General features: G+C 44.8%; 1 protein-coding gene across 3 annotated transcripts; it reads right to left on the bottom strand.

Annotated features, from left to right (window-relative positions):
* Positions 1–1403: 1403 nt before the first annotated feature.
* On the bottom strand, positions 1404–17730 carry LOC138759212 (B-cell receptor-associated protein 31-like). Of its 3 annotated transcripts, none has more exons than XM_069929280.1 (4): positions 17627–17730; positions 15712–15815; positions 12856–12956; positions 1404–1568 (listed from the first exon to the last, which is right to left on the bottom strand). In XM_069929280.1, exons 2-4 carry the CDS (start codon positions 15801–15803, stop codon positions 1420–1422), a joined length of 342 nt encoding a protein of 113 aa, XP_069785381.1. In that variant the 5' UTR covers positions 15804–15815; positions 17627–17730; the 3' UTR covers positions 1404–1419. The 3 variants fall into 3 exon arrangements, with proteins under 3 accessions (XP_069785381.1, XP_069785379.1, XP_069785382.1); XM_069929278.1 differs by having other exon boundaries at positions 15712–15821; positions 17627–17729; XM_069929281.1 differs by having other exon boundaries at positions 15712–15821; positions 17637–17654.
* Between the last annotated feature and the right edge of the window lie 777 nt (positions 17731–18507).

Below are 18507 nucleotides of genomic sequence, written 5' to 3'. Positions count from 1 at the left end.
TGATCAGGTGCTTTTCGAGGAAGCAATTCATCCAGGGGTTTCACTTCACACAGGCTCGTTGCTCTCCCGTTACAGCTGTAGAATGCGACCCTAGGTCACCAGCACAGAGCAGCAGGGGTGGGGGGAGGGGGTCCCAGAGGGCTCTTCCAGTCCCCCATAGCCCTCCCTGTCTCTATCACTCCCTCCGGTCCCCCATACCCCTCCTTGTCTCAGTCACCCCCTCCCACACCACTCCCTGTCTCTGTCAGTCCCTCCGATCTCCCACACCCCTCCCTGTCTCTGTCACGCCCTCCGGTCCCCTGCACCCCTCCCTGTCTCTGTCACCCCCTTCAGTGCCCTACACCCCTCCCTGTCTCTGTCACCCCCTCCGATCCCCACACCCCTCCCCGTCTCTGTTACCCCTCCGGTCCTCTGCACCCCTCTCTGTCTCTGTCACCCCTCCGGTCCTCTACACCCCTCCCTGTCTCTGTCACCCCCTCCAGTCCTCTACACCCCTCCCTGTCTCTGTCACCCCTTCCGGTCCTCTACACCCCTCCCTGCCTCTGTCACCCCCTGCAGTCCCCTACACCCCTCCCTGTCTCTGTCACCCCCTCCGATCCCCCACACCCCTCCCCGTCTCTGTCATCCCCTCCGGTCTCCTACACCCCTCCCTGTCTCTGTAACCCCCTCCCTGTCTCTGCAATGTGAACTGCCTGACATTTCATCTCTCTCACTACACGTGCTCACACAGGTGACTGTACAGACCAGAGGCTGTGCCAGATTTGGAACAGTGCAGAGGCCCTCCACTAATTTCACAACAGATTCTGTGGCAGTCTCTGGTGGGCCAGAATGTTTCCGGTTGGGGAAAGCACTCCTTGTCACTCTCCCCAACCTCCTACGCCCTTCAATCCTTCTTCTATCTCCCAGCTACTGTCCAATATCGCAGCTCCAGTGCCCCCTCGTGAGGAGATTATTGGAACTGCACGGCACCGTCCCGTCACACTCGGGGTCAGACAAAGAATGAAGCTCCCTCCGCACCGTCCCATCACCCACTCCCTGGGGTCAGACCCAGAGTGAAGCTCCCTCTGGACATCCCATCACACACTCCCGGGGTCAGACACAGAATGAAGATCCTTCTGCACATCCCATCACATATTCCCCGGGGTCAGACATGGAGTGAAGCTCCCTCCACACCATCCCATCGCACACTCCCGGGGTTAGACACGGAGTGAAGCTCCCTCCGCACCATCCCATCGCACACTCCCGGGGTCAGACACAGAGCGAAGCTCCCTCCGCACCGTCCCATCACACACTCCCAGGATCATATTGGAGAAAAGCTGTCAGCATGTCTGCCACAACACATCTCATCCTCAGGTGACGGGGAATTGTTACTGGTTAGGGATTGAGGGCAGGTTGATTACGATAGGAGTGCATGTAAACTCACAACCAGAGCAACAGAGCAAAGCCAGCAATGTAGAGGTTCCTCTGAGCGCGGAATAGCTTCATATGGATGTGGTCCTCCGCCGTGGGAAGAGTTTTCAGATCCACCTTATCCACGATGCTGTACTTCTGAACTTCTCGGACGGCATCTACAATAGAGGCAGATGGGAATTCGCGGTCAACTCTCATTGGCAGAAGCAAGATCGACTCACAGAGCTATCTCCCCATCCCACTTCCCTCTCACACAGTGAAAGAACATAACACACTCTCCATCTCACCCACGTTCCCAAACCGGATCCTTCCACAGCTCAGAGGCTGCACCCACTCTCCCCTGTAAACCTGGACATTGTGAATGGTGAAAGGGCTGGACAGAGTAGATGTGGCAAGGATATTTCCCATGGAAGGGGAGCAGGGATGTGTTGTTGAGACTCTATAAGGCTCGCGTGGAGAACTATGTACAGTTCTGGGCACCGTATTTGAGAAGAGACGTGGTGGTGTTGGAGATGGTTCAGAGATTTACCAGAATGATACCAGGAATGAAGGGATTAGCAAATGAGGAACATTTATCAGCTCTTGGACTGTACTCATTGGGAGGACAGAAGGATGAGAGGGACCTCATCGAGGCATTTTGAATGTTGAAAGGTCTGGACAGAGTAGATGTGGTAAAGATGTTTCCCACGGTCGGGGAATCTCGGTCTAGAAGGCACAACTTCTGGGTAAAAGTGTGTCAATTTAAAACAGAGACGCTGAGGAATTTCTTCGGCCAGAGGGTGGTGAGTCTGTGGAATGTGGCCACAGGTGGCGGTGGAAGTGAGGTCGTTGGGTAGATTTAAAGCAGAGGGTTATGGGGAGAAAGGCGGGGAGTGGGGCTGAGTGGGAGGATTGATCAGCTCATGATTAGAGTGGTGGGCAGACTCGATGGGCCTAACTTCTGCTCCAATGTCTTGTGATCCTTTCAGAGCCCTGCATACACTCTCTGGATCCTGCAGTCAGACTCTGGCCATTTTCACACTGCAAGCGAGCAGTGACCCAACTTTGCCCTGGAGAAATTCCCGGGAATGCAGACCTCCTAGCCCCTTCACCCCACAGTCTAAGTTCCAGGAATTTGTCCTCCCCAGCAATTTAGTGGGAGTCCTGCCCCCAACCAATGACACGATACACACTCATAGGAGTAAGTGCATCGGTCCGTTTGTCTCTCCACCCCCCCCCAATCTCCCCCAACCGTCTGATCAGTCAGTTACTCGCCGCTCCCTCCACGCCCCCCCCTCCACCCCACACTTCAGCACGTCACGACGGGGCACAATATGGGGTGAATTGCCAACTTATTTTCCATAATCCCTCAACGCACCTGGAAACGCTCTGGGAAATCCATCTGTGTGAGGGATCATAGTGAACGAGGATGGCCATTCATCTCATATAGTGCCCCATTGAGATGGGCCAAAGTGGCCGCTGTTTCAAAAGGTAGGTATCCTTTAATTTTAATCATTTACATGACATAATATGCAAGCACTGACATCACGAGACTTCACCTGCGCAGCCTGGGCCCGACCTCTTCACACCACAATGGTGGTCGAGGAACATTTCCCAGGGCTGCGGACCTTTTTGCACCACAGGGAGAGGGTGGTCTGGGAATATTTCCCAGGGCTGAAGTCTTTTTCTTTTTTAATTTTTTTATTTTTCACACTATAAACATTGATCAAGATACATACATTTTTCTTTTCAAATATATAGTGTCGTTTTCTCCCCCCCCTTCTTCCCATCCCACCCTCCCTACCTGCCCCTCCCATTCATTTAAAGTACAGAATCTAAGATACATTAAACACGTCAAAACAATGTTGTCACTCAATAAAAATAAACAAGAAATTCCACTGAGTCAATTCTTTTCATTTCCTTCTCCTTCTATCATTTTAGGTGGTAGATGTCCCCGGTAGGTTTTCTCTATTGTGTTTCATGTATGGCTCCCATATTTGTTCAAATACTGGAATATTATTTCTTAAATTATATGTTATTTTTTTCTAATGGAATACATTTATTCATTTCTATATACCATTGTTGTATTCTCAAGTTATCTTCTAATTTCCAGGCTGACATAATACATTTTTTTGCTATGGCTAGGGCTATCCTAACAAATCTTTTTTGTGCACCATCCAAATCAAGTCCAAATTCTTTGTTTTTTATGTTACGTAGGAGGAAGATCTCTGGATTTTTGGTATATTGTTTTCTGTAATTTTATTTAATATCTGGTTTAGATCTTCCCAAAATTTTTCTACTTTCTCACATGTCCAGATTGCATGAATTGTTGTTCCCAATTCTTTTTTACATCGAAAACATCTATCAGATACTGTTGGGTCCCATTTATTTAACTTTGAGGTGGAATGTATAGCCTGTGTATCCAGTTATATTGTATCATACGTAACCTCGTATTTATTGTATTTCTCATCGTTCCAGAACATAACTTCTCCCATGTTTCCTTCTTTATCTTTATGTTTAAATCTTGATCCCATTTTTGTTTAGTTTTACCATTTGTTTCCTCATTCTCCTTTTCTTGCAGTTTAATATACATATTTCTTATAAATGTTTTGATTATCAATGTATCTGTAATCACATATTCAAAATTACTTCCCTCTGGTAACTTCAGACTGTTTCCCAATTTGTCCTTCAAGTAGGATTTCAGTTGGTAGTATGCCAGCACTGTATCTTGAGTTATATTATATTTATCCTTCATTTGTTCAAAGGATAGTAATTTATTCCTGAAAAGCAATTTTCTATTCTTTTGATCCCTTTTTTCTCCCATTCTCTAAAGGAAAGGTTATCTATTGTAAAAGGGATTAGCTGATTTGCGTCAATATTAGTTGTGGTAATTGGTAATTTGTTTTATTCCTTTCTACATGAATCTTCTTCCAAATATTGAGCAGATGATGTAATACTGGAGAATTCCTACATTGATACCAATTTTTCATCCCATTTATATATGTTCAGGTATCTTCTCCCCTATTTTATCTAGTTCTAATCTTGTCCAATCTGGCTTTTCCCTTGTTTTTTTTTAATTTTTTATTTTTCACACCATAAATCACATTAGCCATGATATACACTATTTCTTTTCACACATATACAGTGACTTTTTCTCCCCCCCCCCCCTTTTCCTCCAAACCACCCCCCCCTCTCATCCATTTTAGGTATACAATCTAGGTTGCATTAAGCCAGTCAGATAATGTTGTCATTCAACAAAATTACACCAGAAATTCTACTGAGTCCATTCTTTTCTTTCCTTCTCCTTCCATCAACTTAGGTAATGTTTGTCCCCAGTAGGTTTTCGCTATTGTATTTAATGTAAGGCTCCTATACTTGTTCGAATATTTCAATATTATTTTTTAACCTATATGTTATTTTTTCTAATGGAATACATTTATTCATTTAAATTTAGTAGTTTCTTCCTTTTAGATTTGTTTATGTATTCCATTAATATTTAAAGACATATAGTTCAGCGTAGCCCTTTTATATTTTGTTTATCTTCTCTTTCCGTTTTCCCATCATTACCTTTCCTCCTTTTCCATTTCTGTTTTCTTATTTTCAACTCTTTATAAGACAACATTCCTACAACATCCAACATTTTCCTTATTCTCCTATTTCTATCTTATTTATCCCCAATCTCCCCTTCACCTCCTGAGTTGTCCTTTATCCCTTGTCGGACAACCACATCTCCCCTCTCCATTTGGATTTGCGAATCCACTCGCAAGCGTCAACTGATTTTGCAGTGACCGCTATTTCCCCCCTCCCCGCCTCCCCCAGAAAAGATTTCACTTTTCATATGTCACAAAGGTCACTCTTTTAATTCCCTCCTTATTCTCTCTATTCCATTACCTTCCCTTATTAATTCTTGTCTATACTATCTATATTTTCCTCTAAGTACAGATACATTCATGTATGCTCATTGTCTCTATTCACTCTTATACCTCTTTACCCGCATACATATCAATCGTGATCATTTTTACTCTCGTTACCCGTCTTCATCCCTCAGTCTATTTTTGTCTTTACCCACATACATATCAATCGTGATCATTTTAACTCTCATTACCCGTCTTCCTCCCTCAGTCTATTTTTGTAATTGTTCTGCAAATTTTCGTGCTTCTTCTGGATCCGAGAATAGTCTGTTTTGTTGACCTGGAATAAATATTTTCAATTCCGCTGGATGCTTTAGTATAAATTTATACCCTTTCTTCCATAAAATCGCCTTTGCTGTATTGAACTCCTTTCTCTTCTTTAGGAGTTCAAAACTTATATCTTGATAAATGAAGATTTTTTGCCCTTTATACTCCAGTGGTTTGTTGCCCTCTCTTACTTTTTCCATTGTCTTCTCCAGTACCTTTTCTCTTGTAGTATATCTTAGGAATTTTACTACAATAGATCTTGGTTTTTGTTGTGGTTGTGGTTTAGAGGCCAATACTCTATGTGCCCTTTCTATTTCCATTTCTTGCTGTAGTTCTGGACATCCTAGGGTCTTAGGGATCCACTCTTTTATAAACTCCCTCATATTCTTGCCTTCTTAATCTTCCTTAAGGCCCACTATCTTTATGTTATTTCTTCTGTTATGGTTTTCCATTGTATCTATTTTTTGAGCTAGTAGTTCTTGTGTCTCTTTAGTTTTTTTATTAGATTTCTTCAATTTCTTTTTTAAGTCTTCTACCTCCATTTCTGCTGCTACTGCCTGCTCTTCCATCTTGTCCATTTTCTTTCCCATTTCTGTTAAGGTCATCTCCATTTTATTTATTTGTCTTCTGGCTTTTCCCTTGTTTGATAAAAATCTGATAGGTATCTTAATTGTGCGCCTCTATAATAATTTTTAAAGTTTGGCAGTTGTAAGAACTCCTTGTTTATACCATTCTGTTAATTTATCTAGTGCTATCCTCGGTTTCCTCCCTTTCCATAAAAATTTCCTTATTATTTCTTTAACTCCTTAAGAATTTCTCCGTCAAGTGTATTGGCAATGCCTGAAGTAGGTATTATATCCTTGGGAAAATGTTCATTTTAATACAGTTTATCCTTCCTATTAGTGTTAGTGGTAAGTCTTTCCAATGCTCTAAGTCGTCCTGTAATTTTTTCATTAGTGGATAATAATTGAATTTATATAGATGGCCGAGGTTTTTATTTATTTGTATACATAGGTATCGTATTGCTTGCATTTGCCATCTGAATGGTGATTCTTTCTTAAATTTTGAGAAATCCGCATTATTCATTGGCATTGCTTCACTTTTATTTGCGTTAATCTTGTATCCCAACACTTCTCCATATTCTTTCAATTTCTTATGTAATCCTTTTATTGATATTTCTGGTTCTGTTAAGTATACTATAACGTCATCTGCAAATAAACTGATTTTATATTCCTTGTCTTTTATTTTTATCCCTTTTATATTATTTTCTGTTCTTATCAATTCTGCTAGTGGTTCTATAGCTAACACAAACAATAAGGGTGATAGTGGGCATCCCTGCCTTGTTGATCTGCTTAAGTTAAATTGCTTTGATATATATTCATTTACTGTCACTTTCGCCAATGGCCCCTTATATAATGCTTTAATCCAATTAATATCTTCTTTGGCTTGGCTTCGCGGACGAAGATTTATGGAGGGGGTAAAAAGTCCACGTCAGCTGCAGGCTCGTTTGTGGCTGACCAGTCCGATGCGGGACAGGCAGACACGATTGCAGCGGTTGCAAGGGAAAATTGGTTGGTTGGGGTTGGGTGTTGGGTTTTTCCTCCTTTGCCTTTTGTCAGTGAGGTGGGCTCTGCGGTCTTCTTCAAAGGAGGCTGCTGCCCGCCAAACTGTGAGGCGCCAAGATGCACGGTTTGAGGCGTTATCAGCCCACTGGCGGTGGTCAATGTGGCAGGCACCAAGAGATTTCTTTAGGCAGTCCTTGTACCTTTTCTTTGGTGCACCTCTGTCACGGTGGCCAGTGGAGAGCTCGCCATATAATACGATCTTGGGAAGGCGATGGTCCTCCATTCTGGAGACGTGACCCATCCAGCGCAGCTGGATCTTCAGCAGCGTGGACTCGATGCTGTCGACCTCTGCCATCTCGAGTACCTCGACGTTAGGGGTGTGAGCGCTCCAATGGATGTTGAGGATGGAGCGGAGACAACGCTGGTGGAAGCGTTCTAGGAGCCGTAGGTGGTGCCGGTAGAGGACCCATGATTCGGAGCCGAACAGGAGTGTGGGTATGACAACGGCTCTGTATACGCTTATCTTTGTGAGGTTTTTCAGTTGGTTGTTTTTCCAGACTCTTTTGTGTAGTCTTCCAAAGGCGCTATTTGCCTTGGCGAGTCTGTTGTCTATCTCATTGTCGATCCTTGCATCTGATGAAATGGTGCAGCCGAGATAGGTAAACTGGTTGACCGTTTTGAGTTTTGTGTGCCCGATGGAGATGTGGGGGGGGGCTGGTAGTCATGGTGGGGAGCTGGCTGATGGAGGACCTCAGTTTTCTTCAGGCTGACTTCCAGCCAAACATTTTGGCAGTTTCCGCAAAGCAGGACGTCAAGCGCTGAAGAGCTGGCTCTGAATGGGCAACTAAAGCGGCATCATCTGCAAAGAGTAGTTCACGGACAAGTTTCTCTTGTGTCTTGGTGTGAGCTTGCAGGCGCCTCAGATTGAAGAGACTGCCATCCGTGCGGTACCGGATGTAAACAGCGTCTTCATTAATATACTTCTCTGGTAAACTGAATTTTTGTAATACTTTGATAAATAATTCCATTCTACTCTGTCAAAGGCCTTCTCTGCGTCTAGAAGCAACTGCTACTGTTGGAGCTTTATTCCCTTCTACTGCATGAATTAAGTTAATAAATTTACAAATATTGTCTGTTGTTCATCTTTTTTTAATAAATCCAGTTTGTCTAGATTTACTATTTTAGGTACATAGTCGGCTAATCTGTTTGCTAATAGTTTAGCTATTATCTTATAATCTGTGTTAAGTAAAGATATTGGTCTATATGACGCTGGTGAGAGTGGATCTTTCCCTGTCTTTGGTATTACTGTAATTATTGCTGTTTTGCATGAATCTGGTAAGCTTTGTGTTTTATCAATCTGGTTGATTACTTCCAGGAGGGGAGGAATTAATAAATCTTTAAATGTTTTATAGAATTCTATTGGGAATCCATCCTCTCCTGGTGTTTTATTATTCGGTAGTTTTTTTATTATCTCTTGTATTTCTACTATTTCAAATGGTTCTGTTAATTTATTTTGTTCCTCTATTTGTAATTTCGGTAGTTCAATTTTAGTTAAAAATTCATCTATTTTGTCTTTTTTCCCTTCGTTTTCAGTTTGGTATAATTGTTCGTAGAATTCTCAGAAGTGTTCATTAATCTCCGTTGGATTATATGTGATTTGTTTGTCTTTTTTCCTTGATGCCAATACCATTCTCTTAGTTTGTTCTGTCTTAAGCTGCCATGCTAGAATTTTGTGCGTTTTTTCTCCTAGTTCATAATATTTCTGTTTTGTCTTCATTATGTTCTTCTCCACCTTATATGTTTGTAGTGTTTCATATTTAATTTTTTTTATCTGCCAATTCTCTTCTTTTAGTTGTGTCTTCCTTCATTGCTAATTCTTTTTCTATATTTACTATTTCCCTTTCCAACTGCTCTGGTTCCTGATTATTGTCCTTCTTCATCTTGGTTACATAACTTATTATTTGCCCTCTGATGAATGCTTTCATTGCATCCCATAGTATAAACTTATCTTTCACTGATTCCGTATTTATTTCAAAGTACATTTTAATTTGTCTTTCAATTAATTCTCTAAAATCCTGCCTTTTAAGTAGCATGGAATTTAATCTCCATCTATACATTCTTGGAGGGATGTCCTCTAACTCTATTGTCAATATCAGGGGTGAGTGGTCCGATAATATTCTAGCTTTATATTCTGTTTTTCTTACTCTTTCTTGCATACGAGCTGATAACAGGAATAGGTCTATTCTTGAGTATGTTTTATGTCTACCCGAATAATATGAATATTCCTTTTCCTTTGGGTGTTGTTTCCTCCATATAGCCAAAAGTTGCATTTGTTGCATCGATTTAATTATAAATTTGGTTACTTTGTTCTTTCTGTTAGATTTTTCCCAGTTTTATCCATGTTTGAATCCAAATTAAGGTTGAAATCCCCTCCTATTAGTATGTTCCCTTGCATGTCTGCTATCTTCAAAAAAATATCTTGCATAAATTTTTGATCTTCTTCGTTAGGTGAATATACATTGAGTAAATTCCAAAACTCCGAATATATCTGACATTTTATCATTATATATCTCCCTGCTGGATCTATTATTTCCTCTTCTATTTTAATTGCTACATTTTTACTGATTAATATAGCCACTCCTCTAGCTTTTTAATTATATGACGCTGCTGTTACATGTCCTACCCAATCTCTCTTTAATTTCTTGTGCTCCATTTCAGTTAAATGTGTTTCTTGCACGAATGCTATATCAATTTTTTTTTTCAGTAAATTTAGCAGTTTCTTCCTTTTGATTTGGTTATGTATTCCGTTAATATTTAAAGTCATATAGTTCAACGTAGCCATTTCATACTTTGTTTATCTTTCCGTTCCGTTTCCTCATCATCACCTTTCCTTCTTATCCATTTCTGGTTTCTTGTTTTGAACACTTTATAAGACAACATTTCTAAAACATCAAACATTTCCCTTATTCTCCTATCTAAAATTTCTTTAACCCCACTATCCCCTCCCCTTCCTGAGTTGCCCTTTATCCCTTGTTGGGCAACCACATCTCCCCTCTCCATTTGGATTTGCTAATTCACTCGCAAGCGTCAACTGATTTCACAGTGACCGTAACTCCTCCCCACCCAGCCCCCCCAGAAAAGATTTCAATTTTCATATATAACTAAGGTCACTCTTTTAATTCCCTCCTTACTTCCTCTGTTCCCTTTCATTCCCTTATTAATTCTTATCTATACTCTATATATTTTCCTCTAAATACGGATACACTCATGTACACACATATATACATACACATCTATATATATATATATATATACACCCATATACACACATACATATAGTTTGTGGTCATTTTTACTCTCGTTACATGTCTTCATCTCTCAGCCTGTTTTGTAGTTGTTCTGCAAATTTTCGTGCTTCCTCCGGATCCGAGAATAGTCTGTTTTGCTGCCCTGGAATAACTATTTTAAGTACCACTGGGTACTTTAGCATAAATTTATATCCTTTTTTCCATAGGATCGTTTTTGCTGTATTAAACTCCTTCCTCTTCTTCAGGAGTTCAAAACTTATGTCTGGATAGAAAAAATTTTTTTGACCTTTGTATTCCAGTGGCTTTTTGTCTTCTCTTATTTTCTTCATTGCTTTCTCCAATATATTTTCTCTTGTTGTATATCTTAAGAATTTTACTAAAATGGATCTTGGATTTTGTTGTGGCTGTGGTTTCAGGGCTAATGTTCTATGTTCCCTTTCTATTTCCATTTCATCCTGTAATTCTGGTCTTCCTAGGACCCTGGGAATCCAATCTTTTATAAATTCTCTCATATTCTTACCTTCTTCATCTTCCTTAAGGCCCACTATCTTTATATTATTTCTTCTATTATAATTTTCCATTATATCTATCATCTTAGCTTACAGCTCTTTTGTCTCTTTAACTTTTTTATTAGATTCTTCTAATTTCTTTTTTAAGTCCTCTACTTCCATTTCTACGGCTGTTTCTCGTTCTTCCACCTTGTCCACTCTTTTTCCTATATCTGACATGACCATCTCTATTCTATTCATTTTTTCTTCTGCACTTTTAATTCTTCTTTTTATTTCACTAAATTCTTGTAATTGCCATTCTTTTACTGATTCCATATATTCTTTAAAAAAATATATCCATTGTCTTGCCTTTCCCTTCTTCTTTCATTTCTCTATGTTCTTCTTCTTCCTCTGGGTTGGTCATCTGTTCTTTCCTTGTTTTCTTTTTACTCTCTTCTTTCTTGTTCTCGTTGTTTTCTATGTTCTGTTCCTGTTGTTATGTTGCAGCTGTCATCCTCAGCTGTGGAGATCGACTCCTCAGCTGATCCCCCCTCCCGTCAGTGTTTTTTTTTTTTCATGCGCGGTTGCGCATTTTTACTTGGCTCCACGAGCCATTTTTGTAGTCCCGAGCTCAGGACTTCCACTGACCTTAGGGAGCGGGCTTCTCTCTCCGCGGCGGGCCTCCTCGAACAGGTAAGGCCTTCACCTTCTTCTTCCGACGTTCTTTCTTCTTCTCTTCTTCCCGTTGCTTTCGACTTTTCTTTCTTCGCTGCCATTTTCTTCCCACCTTTACTTTCACTTTATTTTAATTTTTATTCTTGTGCCTTTGTGTTTTGTGTATTTTTTTTTTAAACTTTTCCGGAGAGGGCTGGAGTTCCCTGACCGGCCACTACTCCATCACATGACTCCTCCCCGGGGGCTGAAGTTTTCACGCCATTGGGAGAGGGTGGTCCAGGAACATTTCCTGGGGCCGACCTGTTCATACTGCAGGGAGAGGGTGGTCCAGGAACGTATCCCGGGGCTGACCTCTTCACACCACAGAGAGAGGGTGGTCTGGCAAACATTTCCTGAGGCCAACCTGTTCAAACCACAGGGAGAGGGTGGCCCAGGAATGTTTCCCGAGAATATCATTTTACCCTGCAGTATGAAAGGCCTGGTGAGATCACAGCTCTAAGCCCTGCCACGAAGCTACGCACTTCTCTCGAGCACAGTTCTGGTCGCCCAGCTCCCGGATGTTATAGAGTTGGATTGAACACAGAACACTATAGAGCACAGGACAGGCTTTTCGGCCCTCCATGTTGTGCCGACCCATATACCCCTCCATACCCCGTAACCCTCTATTTTTCTTCAATCCATGTACCTAAGAGGCTCTTTAAATGCCCCCAATGTCCCAGCCTCCACCACCAATCCTGGCGAGGCATTCCAGGCCCCCACAATTCTCTGTAAAAAAAAACACCCCTAAACATCCTTCCCTTCACTTTCTACAGACATCCTATGGTGTTTGCTGATCCTGCCCTGGGAAAACAGGTGCTGGCCGTTCACCCTATCTATGCTTCCCAGAGTCTTGTAGACCTGGCCATTTTCACACTGCAAGCGAGTGGTGACCCAATTTTGCCCCGAAGAAATTCTTCTCTCATCCTTCTACGCTCTATAGAGAAAAGTCCCAGCTCTGCTAACCTTGCCTAACGAGACTTATTTTCCAATTCAGGCAATATCCTGATCAATCTCCTCTGCACCCGCTCCACACTTCATTACAGGAAGAGAGGTGTCCAGAACTGAACACAATCCTCCAAGTGGGATCTCACCAGAGATTTGTAGAGCTGCAACCTTTCCCAGTTTTACAGATTCAGGGAAAACTTGGCACGCCAGAAGACAGACTCCCAAGAGCAACTTCAGTCGCCCATAAAACCCCACCCCTGACACTTACCAAACACGAGGAAGGCCAGCAAGGCGATGAAGAAGAAAAAGAATTTGTTTCCATACGACACAGCGAGGGTGAAGAGGCTGGATCGGAAAAGCCTTTGCCACCTGCAAGGACGGAGATTCAGGCCAGTCAGTGATCAGAGGCAACTGCTCAGGATGGGGAACATGCATGGAAACCCAGGTGGGAGACCCTGCCCTCCCTTGCCAGGGGTTGGGAAACAGCTCCGGGGCCAGAGGTGTGGTCAAGGGTCCTCCTCTTACATGTCAAAAGGCTTTTGGCACATTGCCAACCTCCCAGAGACACTGATGCCATTTAACTCTCCCAACTGTCCCATAAATTTCCCCACCATCCACCCCCCGCCCCCCCCACCACCACCACCACCCTCGGATTTCCCCCATCTGTAATGGAAGATTTAAACCGTGTTTCTTACTTTTTCAGCCTTTGCTTCTGCAAGGCTGAGAACCTGCTTGCTGCATATGAATGAGTAGACACACCTAAATTCCACCATGGGGCCCAGGATGCAGTTGAATCAGAAGACATTATCTAAATTTACACTATATGGGGCCCAGAGATGCAGTTGTCTTTTGTTGGTCGCAGACTGTCAGGAGACCTTGAAGATAATTAAATCATTTGTTCAAAGAGCTAAGATCTGAAGTAAACAAATTTTGGGTAATATAAGCCATGGTCCCACTGCTGAAGTTTGAGACTCTCCAAAAGGTGGCAACATCTCTCAGCAAGAAGAAGAACTTCAAGATTCCAACCAACATCCCGGTCCGGGGAGGTGGAGAAGCTGCTACCGGCGCCCAGACAACCTACAAGTGTGCAGTCGTCGCCTTGCTTTGGCAGTTGGGACCAGTCCAGGCATTGATAAGTATAATTGGGAAGGGCTTGTATATTGTAGTGTGAATTCAGCTAGCTATTTAGTAATAAAGACTTGTATAAACTGAACTGCTCTCGGTCTGCGTGTGTCTATTTTCTTTCGGTAGCTCAAACACTGTAACCAATCTAAAACGAACAAAATGAGAGGTATAAGTTTACCCAAGACACCATCTCAGCAGTTGATTACACTGGACAATGAGGATGTTGTCTCCTGAACACTTCTGGGGGGTATTTCATGGATTTCAGGCAGCTGATCACGAACATTACCATAAAATTTTCCTGTCACCTTCCTTCTTTTGAGATATACCTGCAACCTATTTTAGTAAAGACCTGTCATTTTTAAGTATCTACCAGGTAACAGTCATATTTTGTGGACAGATTTTTAGGGTAAAATTTAGAGGGTTGACTTTTACATGCATATGGGTTCAAGGGTTCAGGAGCACGGATGGGTGGGAGGTCTGGGTTGAGTCCATGGTCAGGGTGTCAGAAGCATGAATGAGCGGGCCGGAGTGGGGGGGTGAGAGTCCACAGTTAGAGTTTGGGGAGCACAGATGGGTGGGTGGTTGGGGTGAGAGTCTGTGGTCAGGGTGTCGGGAACACGGATGGGTAGGCGGAGGGGCTGAGAGTCCGTGGTCAGGGTGTTTGAAGCATGGATTGGTGAGGGAGGTCAACTTTTACATGCTATATATGGTAAGTTACAGATTTTAGGGCCAGAAATAGGGAATCATCTTTTACAAGGCATCGACCACCTACAGAACTTCAAGCCGCACTATCACCAAAATCAAATTATCCCTTTCATTTACAGAGAAAGTTATCCATGCCCTTGTATTCCCTTGTTCTAACTCTCTAGATACCAGGCTCCTAACAGGGAGCAGAGAAGAGGGACCCTATCACTCTTCTTCTGGCCTCCCTCCACTGGCTGCCAGCACGGCTCAGAATAGATCTTGTCCATTAACGGGCTAGCCCTCCCCCCCACCCCTTAGATCATGCCATACTCCACTTCAAGACTCCGCAGGCTGGCGAACTCGGGGCGCTCAGCTGTTTGTAAACTCGGGTGGGGGGGGAGGGATTCGCACCTCTGCAACCACAGCCCCCAAACTGTGGGATAACATTTCCCCCCCCCCCCCATCAAATGGGCCCCTTCCGTCAACTCTTTTCCATCTAGAGTGAGCTCTCCTTGTGCATCTGATTATTACCGTGTGTCTTAACTTCTCGTTTTCCTCCTATTCTGGGCTTTAAACAGTCGTCTCGCTGTGATATCTTTTTGATCCATACAGCACTTTGGTCACTGTGAGATGTTTTAAACGTGCTCTATAAATAAACTGAACTACAATCAAACAACAGGCAGAATTCCAACACTTAGAGATTGAAGGATTGAAATCCTGTTCCCAGACTCTTGATTTTAACCAACTTAAATCAAGCAACTTGTTAGAAATAAGAGATTTATGATAGAGCTAGAAATCCCAAAGTGCATAAAAAATCTTTGCCTTGGGGATTTGAAGAAAATCAGGGATCTAACACCAAAATGTCTAACTTGTAAATATCTAAAAAAAACTGTGTTTTGGAAGTTAACTTTTACCACTAGCAGAATTATTTTGAATTAAAAGGTCTTTGAAACATTTAATGCCCAATCAGTGCCAACCATTTAAATTTAGACATGCAGCACATGCATCGGGTCCGTGCTGCCCGGTTACACCCCATTAACCTACACCCCTAGTACGGTTTTGAATGGTGGGAGGAAACCAGAGTCCCCAAGGAAAACCCACGCAGACAGCTAGGAAGCGGGGCTGATGGGAGGATGGATCAACTCATGAATGGAATTGCAGGGCAGACTTGATAGGCCACTTTCTGCTCCGGTATCTTGGAACGTCACGGGGGAAAATGTGCAGGATCGAACCCTGGGTCACCACCCCTTGCAACAGTGCCCCAGCCAGATCAGCTCGGCACTTGCACAGAAGCGGGCAATGGAGAACAACTCACTGTTTTGCTGAAAGGAAGGGGATGCACATGAGGAGCAGGGCAAACACCTCGGCATACAGGAAGCCTGCCACCGCTGTCCACTGTAGACTCATTGTGATCTTGTCCTAATACTTGGCAGAAGAGAAAGGAATGAGCATTAGTGGAATGGAAACCCAGCCAACTCCCCTCTCCATTACCCAAGCCCCAGGCATCTCCCCTCTCCATTTCTCAAGCCCAGTCACACAAAGGGGGTTGCCTTCACTCTGTGTCTGACCCCGGGAGTGTGTGATGGGATGGTGCGGAAGGAGCTTCGTTCACTCTGTGTCTGACCCCGGGTTGCCTGAGATGGGAGGGGGAAAAGAGTGCAAAGGGGGTCGATAATTGCCCATCTTTTACCGCCTGACATTCTACCCTTTTTAAACAGGCTTTAGAGATTCACCAATCACCCACCCCAGATTGTGCAACATTACAAAACCAAAATGAATCTGAGATCTGCATTCCTAAATAGAAGTGTCAGAACTCAACAATGTCACACCCAAAGGAGGCTACATATGCAGGGTAAAGTCCAACACCTGGGAGCTAGTGCCCCACACAACATAAACACAGACAGGGAGGGGTGAATGGGACCAGAGAGTGTTACAGAGACAGGGAGGGGTATAGGGGACTGGAGAGGATTACAGGGTCAGGGAGGGGTGTAGGAGAACGGAGGGGATTCACAGAGACAGGAAGAGGTGCAGGGGACTGGAGAGGGTTACAGAGACAGGGAAGGGTATAGTTGACAGGCAAGGGTTCACAGGACAGGGAGGGATGTAGAGAACCGGAGAGTGTTACAGAGACAGGGAGGGTTGTAGGGGACCAGAGGGGGTTACAGAGACAGGGAGGGTTGTAGGGGACCAGAGGGGGTTACAGAGATGGGGGGGGGTGAGATGTAGAGGACTGGAGGGGTTTACAGAGACAGGGAGGGGTGTAGGGGACCGGAGGGGGTTACAGAGACGGGGAGGGGTGTAGGGGACCGGAGGGGGTTACAGAGACGGGGAGGGGTGTAGGGGACCGGAGGGGGTTACAGAGACAAGGGGGGCCATGCGGAAGGGTGGTGTGTTGGGTGGGTCTGCGGGAGGTGTAGGCATTGTTGGTGGGTGTAGGGGGTTCAGGGGTTGTGGGAGGTGTAGGGTGGGTCTGGGGAGTGTAGGGGTTGTTGGTGGGTGTAGGGGACAGGGATGAGGTAGTGGGTGTGGGGGCATGTAGGGGGATATTGGGGGTGGGGGTGTAAAGGGAGTAGAGTAGGGGGTGTAAGTGGGTGTAGGGTGGTGTGCAGAGGTGTAGGGGACAGGGAGGGGATGGAGTTATGTTATAGGGTGGAGGGGATGCACAGGGTGTGAAGGTGGGTCAGGAGATGTAAGCATTGTCAGGGGGTGTAAGGGCTGTGCAGGGGGGTGTAGGAGTTGTGTGGGGTGTCGGGGCTGGAGGTTGTAGGTGGGTGTAGGGGTACAGGTGTAGTGGTTGTGGGGGCATTCACGTGTAGGTGTGGAGTCAGTGTGAGATGTAGGGAGTTATAGAGGAGTGGGGGGTGAAGGGGTTGTGGAAGGGTAGGGGGTGGGGGTGTTGGGGACAGGGTGGGGATGGAGAGATATGTAATAGGGTGGAGGGAAGGTTGTTAAGTGGGGGTGTATGGGGATGTAGAGGGGAGTAGGGGGGACAGGGATGAGTTGTAAGGAGTGTGGGGGTTGTAGGGGATATGGCGGATATGGGAGGTGTGGAGGTAGGGGGATGTCGTGGGGTGGGGTGTAGGAGTGGAGTGGGGGAAAAAGGGGTGGGTGTGGGCGTTTAGGAGTGGTGTAGGGGTGGGGAGTGTATGGGTGGTGTTGGGCGTGTAGGTGGGAGGGGTGTTGGGGGGGTAGAAGGAGGAGGGGGTTACAGCGATGGGGGACCCTCTCACCACCACTCACGGCTGCACCTCCACTTCCGGTCTCAACTGACCCGTTCTCCAGGAAGTGATGTTGTGCCTCATGGGCGGTTCCCAGCTCAGCTGATTGGCCGGCGCCTCGTCCTCAAAGGCTCCCATTGGCCACTAAGTGCGGTCTGTTGTAATCATTAGTTGATCGTGTTATCCAGAACCCGATTGGTTGTCGCCTTATTGGTTGGACCGATGACAGGTACGTTACTGGCGTGGCTGGGCTGGGTCAGGTCAGTAGATGGCTCCTCATTGGATGAACTGGGTGGTGACCGGAGCAGCATTGGCTCCACTGGGTCAATCTATAGTTTCTTATTGGCTGGGCTAGGTCAGTGTCTGGCACCTTATTAGCTCCTTATTGGGACTGAAATCTCATTGGCTAAGCTAGTGAACTGATCTCATTGGCTGGGCTGGGCCGGTATTTAGGACGTGATAGGCCGTGCTGGGTTGTGTCTGGGACACGATTTGCCGTGATGGGTCAGCGTCTGGGACGTGATTGTTGCTGACTGTTGGTGTTGGAGTAGGGGGCTCATTCACTTCTACAGTCAGGGATCCACTGCGGTCTGAGCCCAAGGGTCACCCTCGGAGGTCAAGGTCACAGTCTGGTCGTGGACAGGAGTCACGGTCGGGGTCATGGTCTGGGTTACACTCGGGACCCGAGCCAGGTCAAGGTCAGAAGTCACAGTGAGTCCAGGTCACGAGCCAGGTCAAGGGTCAGGATTGGGCTCTGATTTGGCAATGACACGGGTAAACTTGCAGGTTGAGAAGGTAAACACGATGCTGGTGTTCGTTTCAGGAAGAGATTGATGGATTCTTGATTAGTCAGGGCATCAAAGGTTGTGGAGAGAAAGCCAGGCAGTGGGGCT

Source organism: Narcine bancroftii, chromosome 3, assembly GCF_036971445.1.
Source record: "Narcine bancroftii isolate sNarBan1 chromosome 3, sNarBan1.hap1, whole genome shotgun sequence".
Taxonomy (NCBI): Eukaryota; Metazoa; Chordata; class Chondrichthyes; order Torpediniformes; family Narcinidae; genus Narcine; species Narcine bancroftii.
Note: the sequence above shows the minus strand (reverse complement) of the source record. Positions and strands in the feature narration are given on the sequence as shown.

Excerpts from the sequence above, each read along its gene's own strand:
- LOC138759212 (XM_069929280.1), bottom strand. The coding sequence starts at position 15,803 with ATGAGTCTACAGTGGACAGCGGTGGCAGGCTTCCTGTATGCCGAGGTG. Across the intron at positions 12,957-15,711 it reads CCCTTCCTTTCAGCAAAACA|GTGGCAAAGGCTTTTCCGAT; the intron begins GTGAGTTGTTCT and ends CCGTCCTTGCAG. Across the intron at positions 1,569-12,855 it reads GCTGGCCTTCCTCGTGTTTG|ATGCCGTCCGAGAAGTTCAG; the intron begins GTAAGTGTCAGG and ends CCTCTATTGTAG.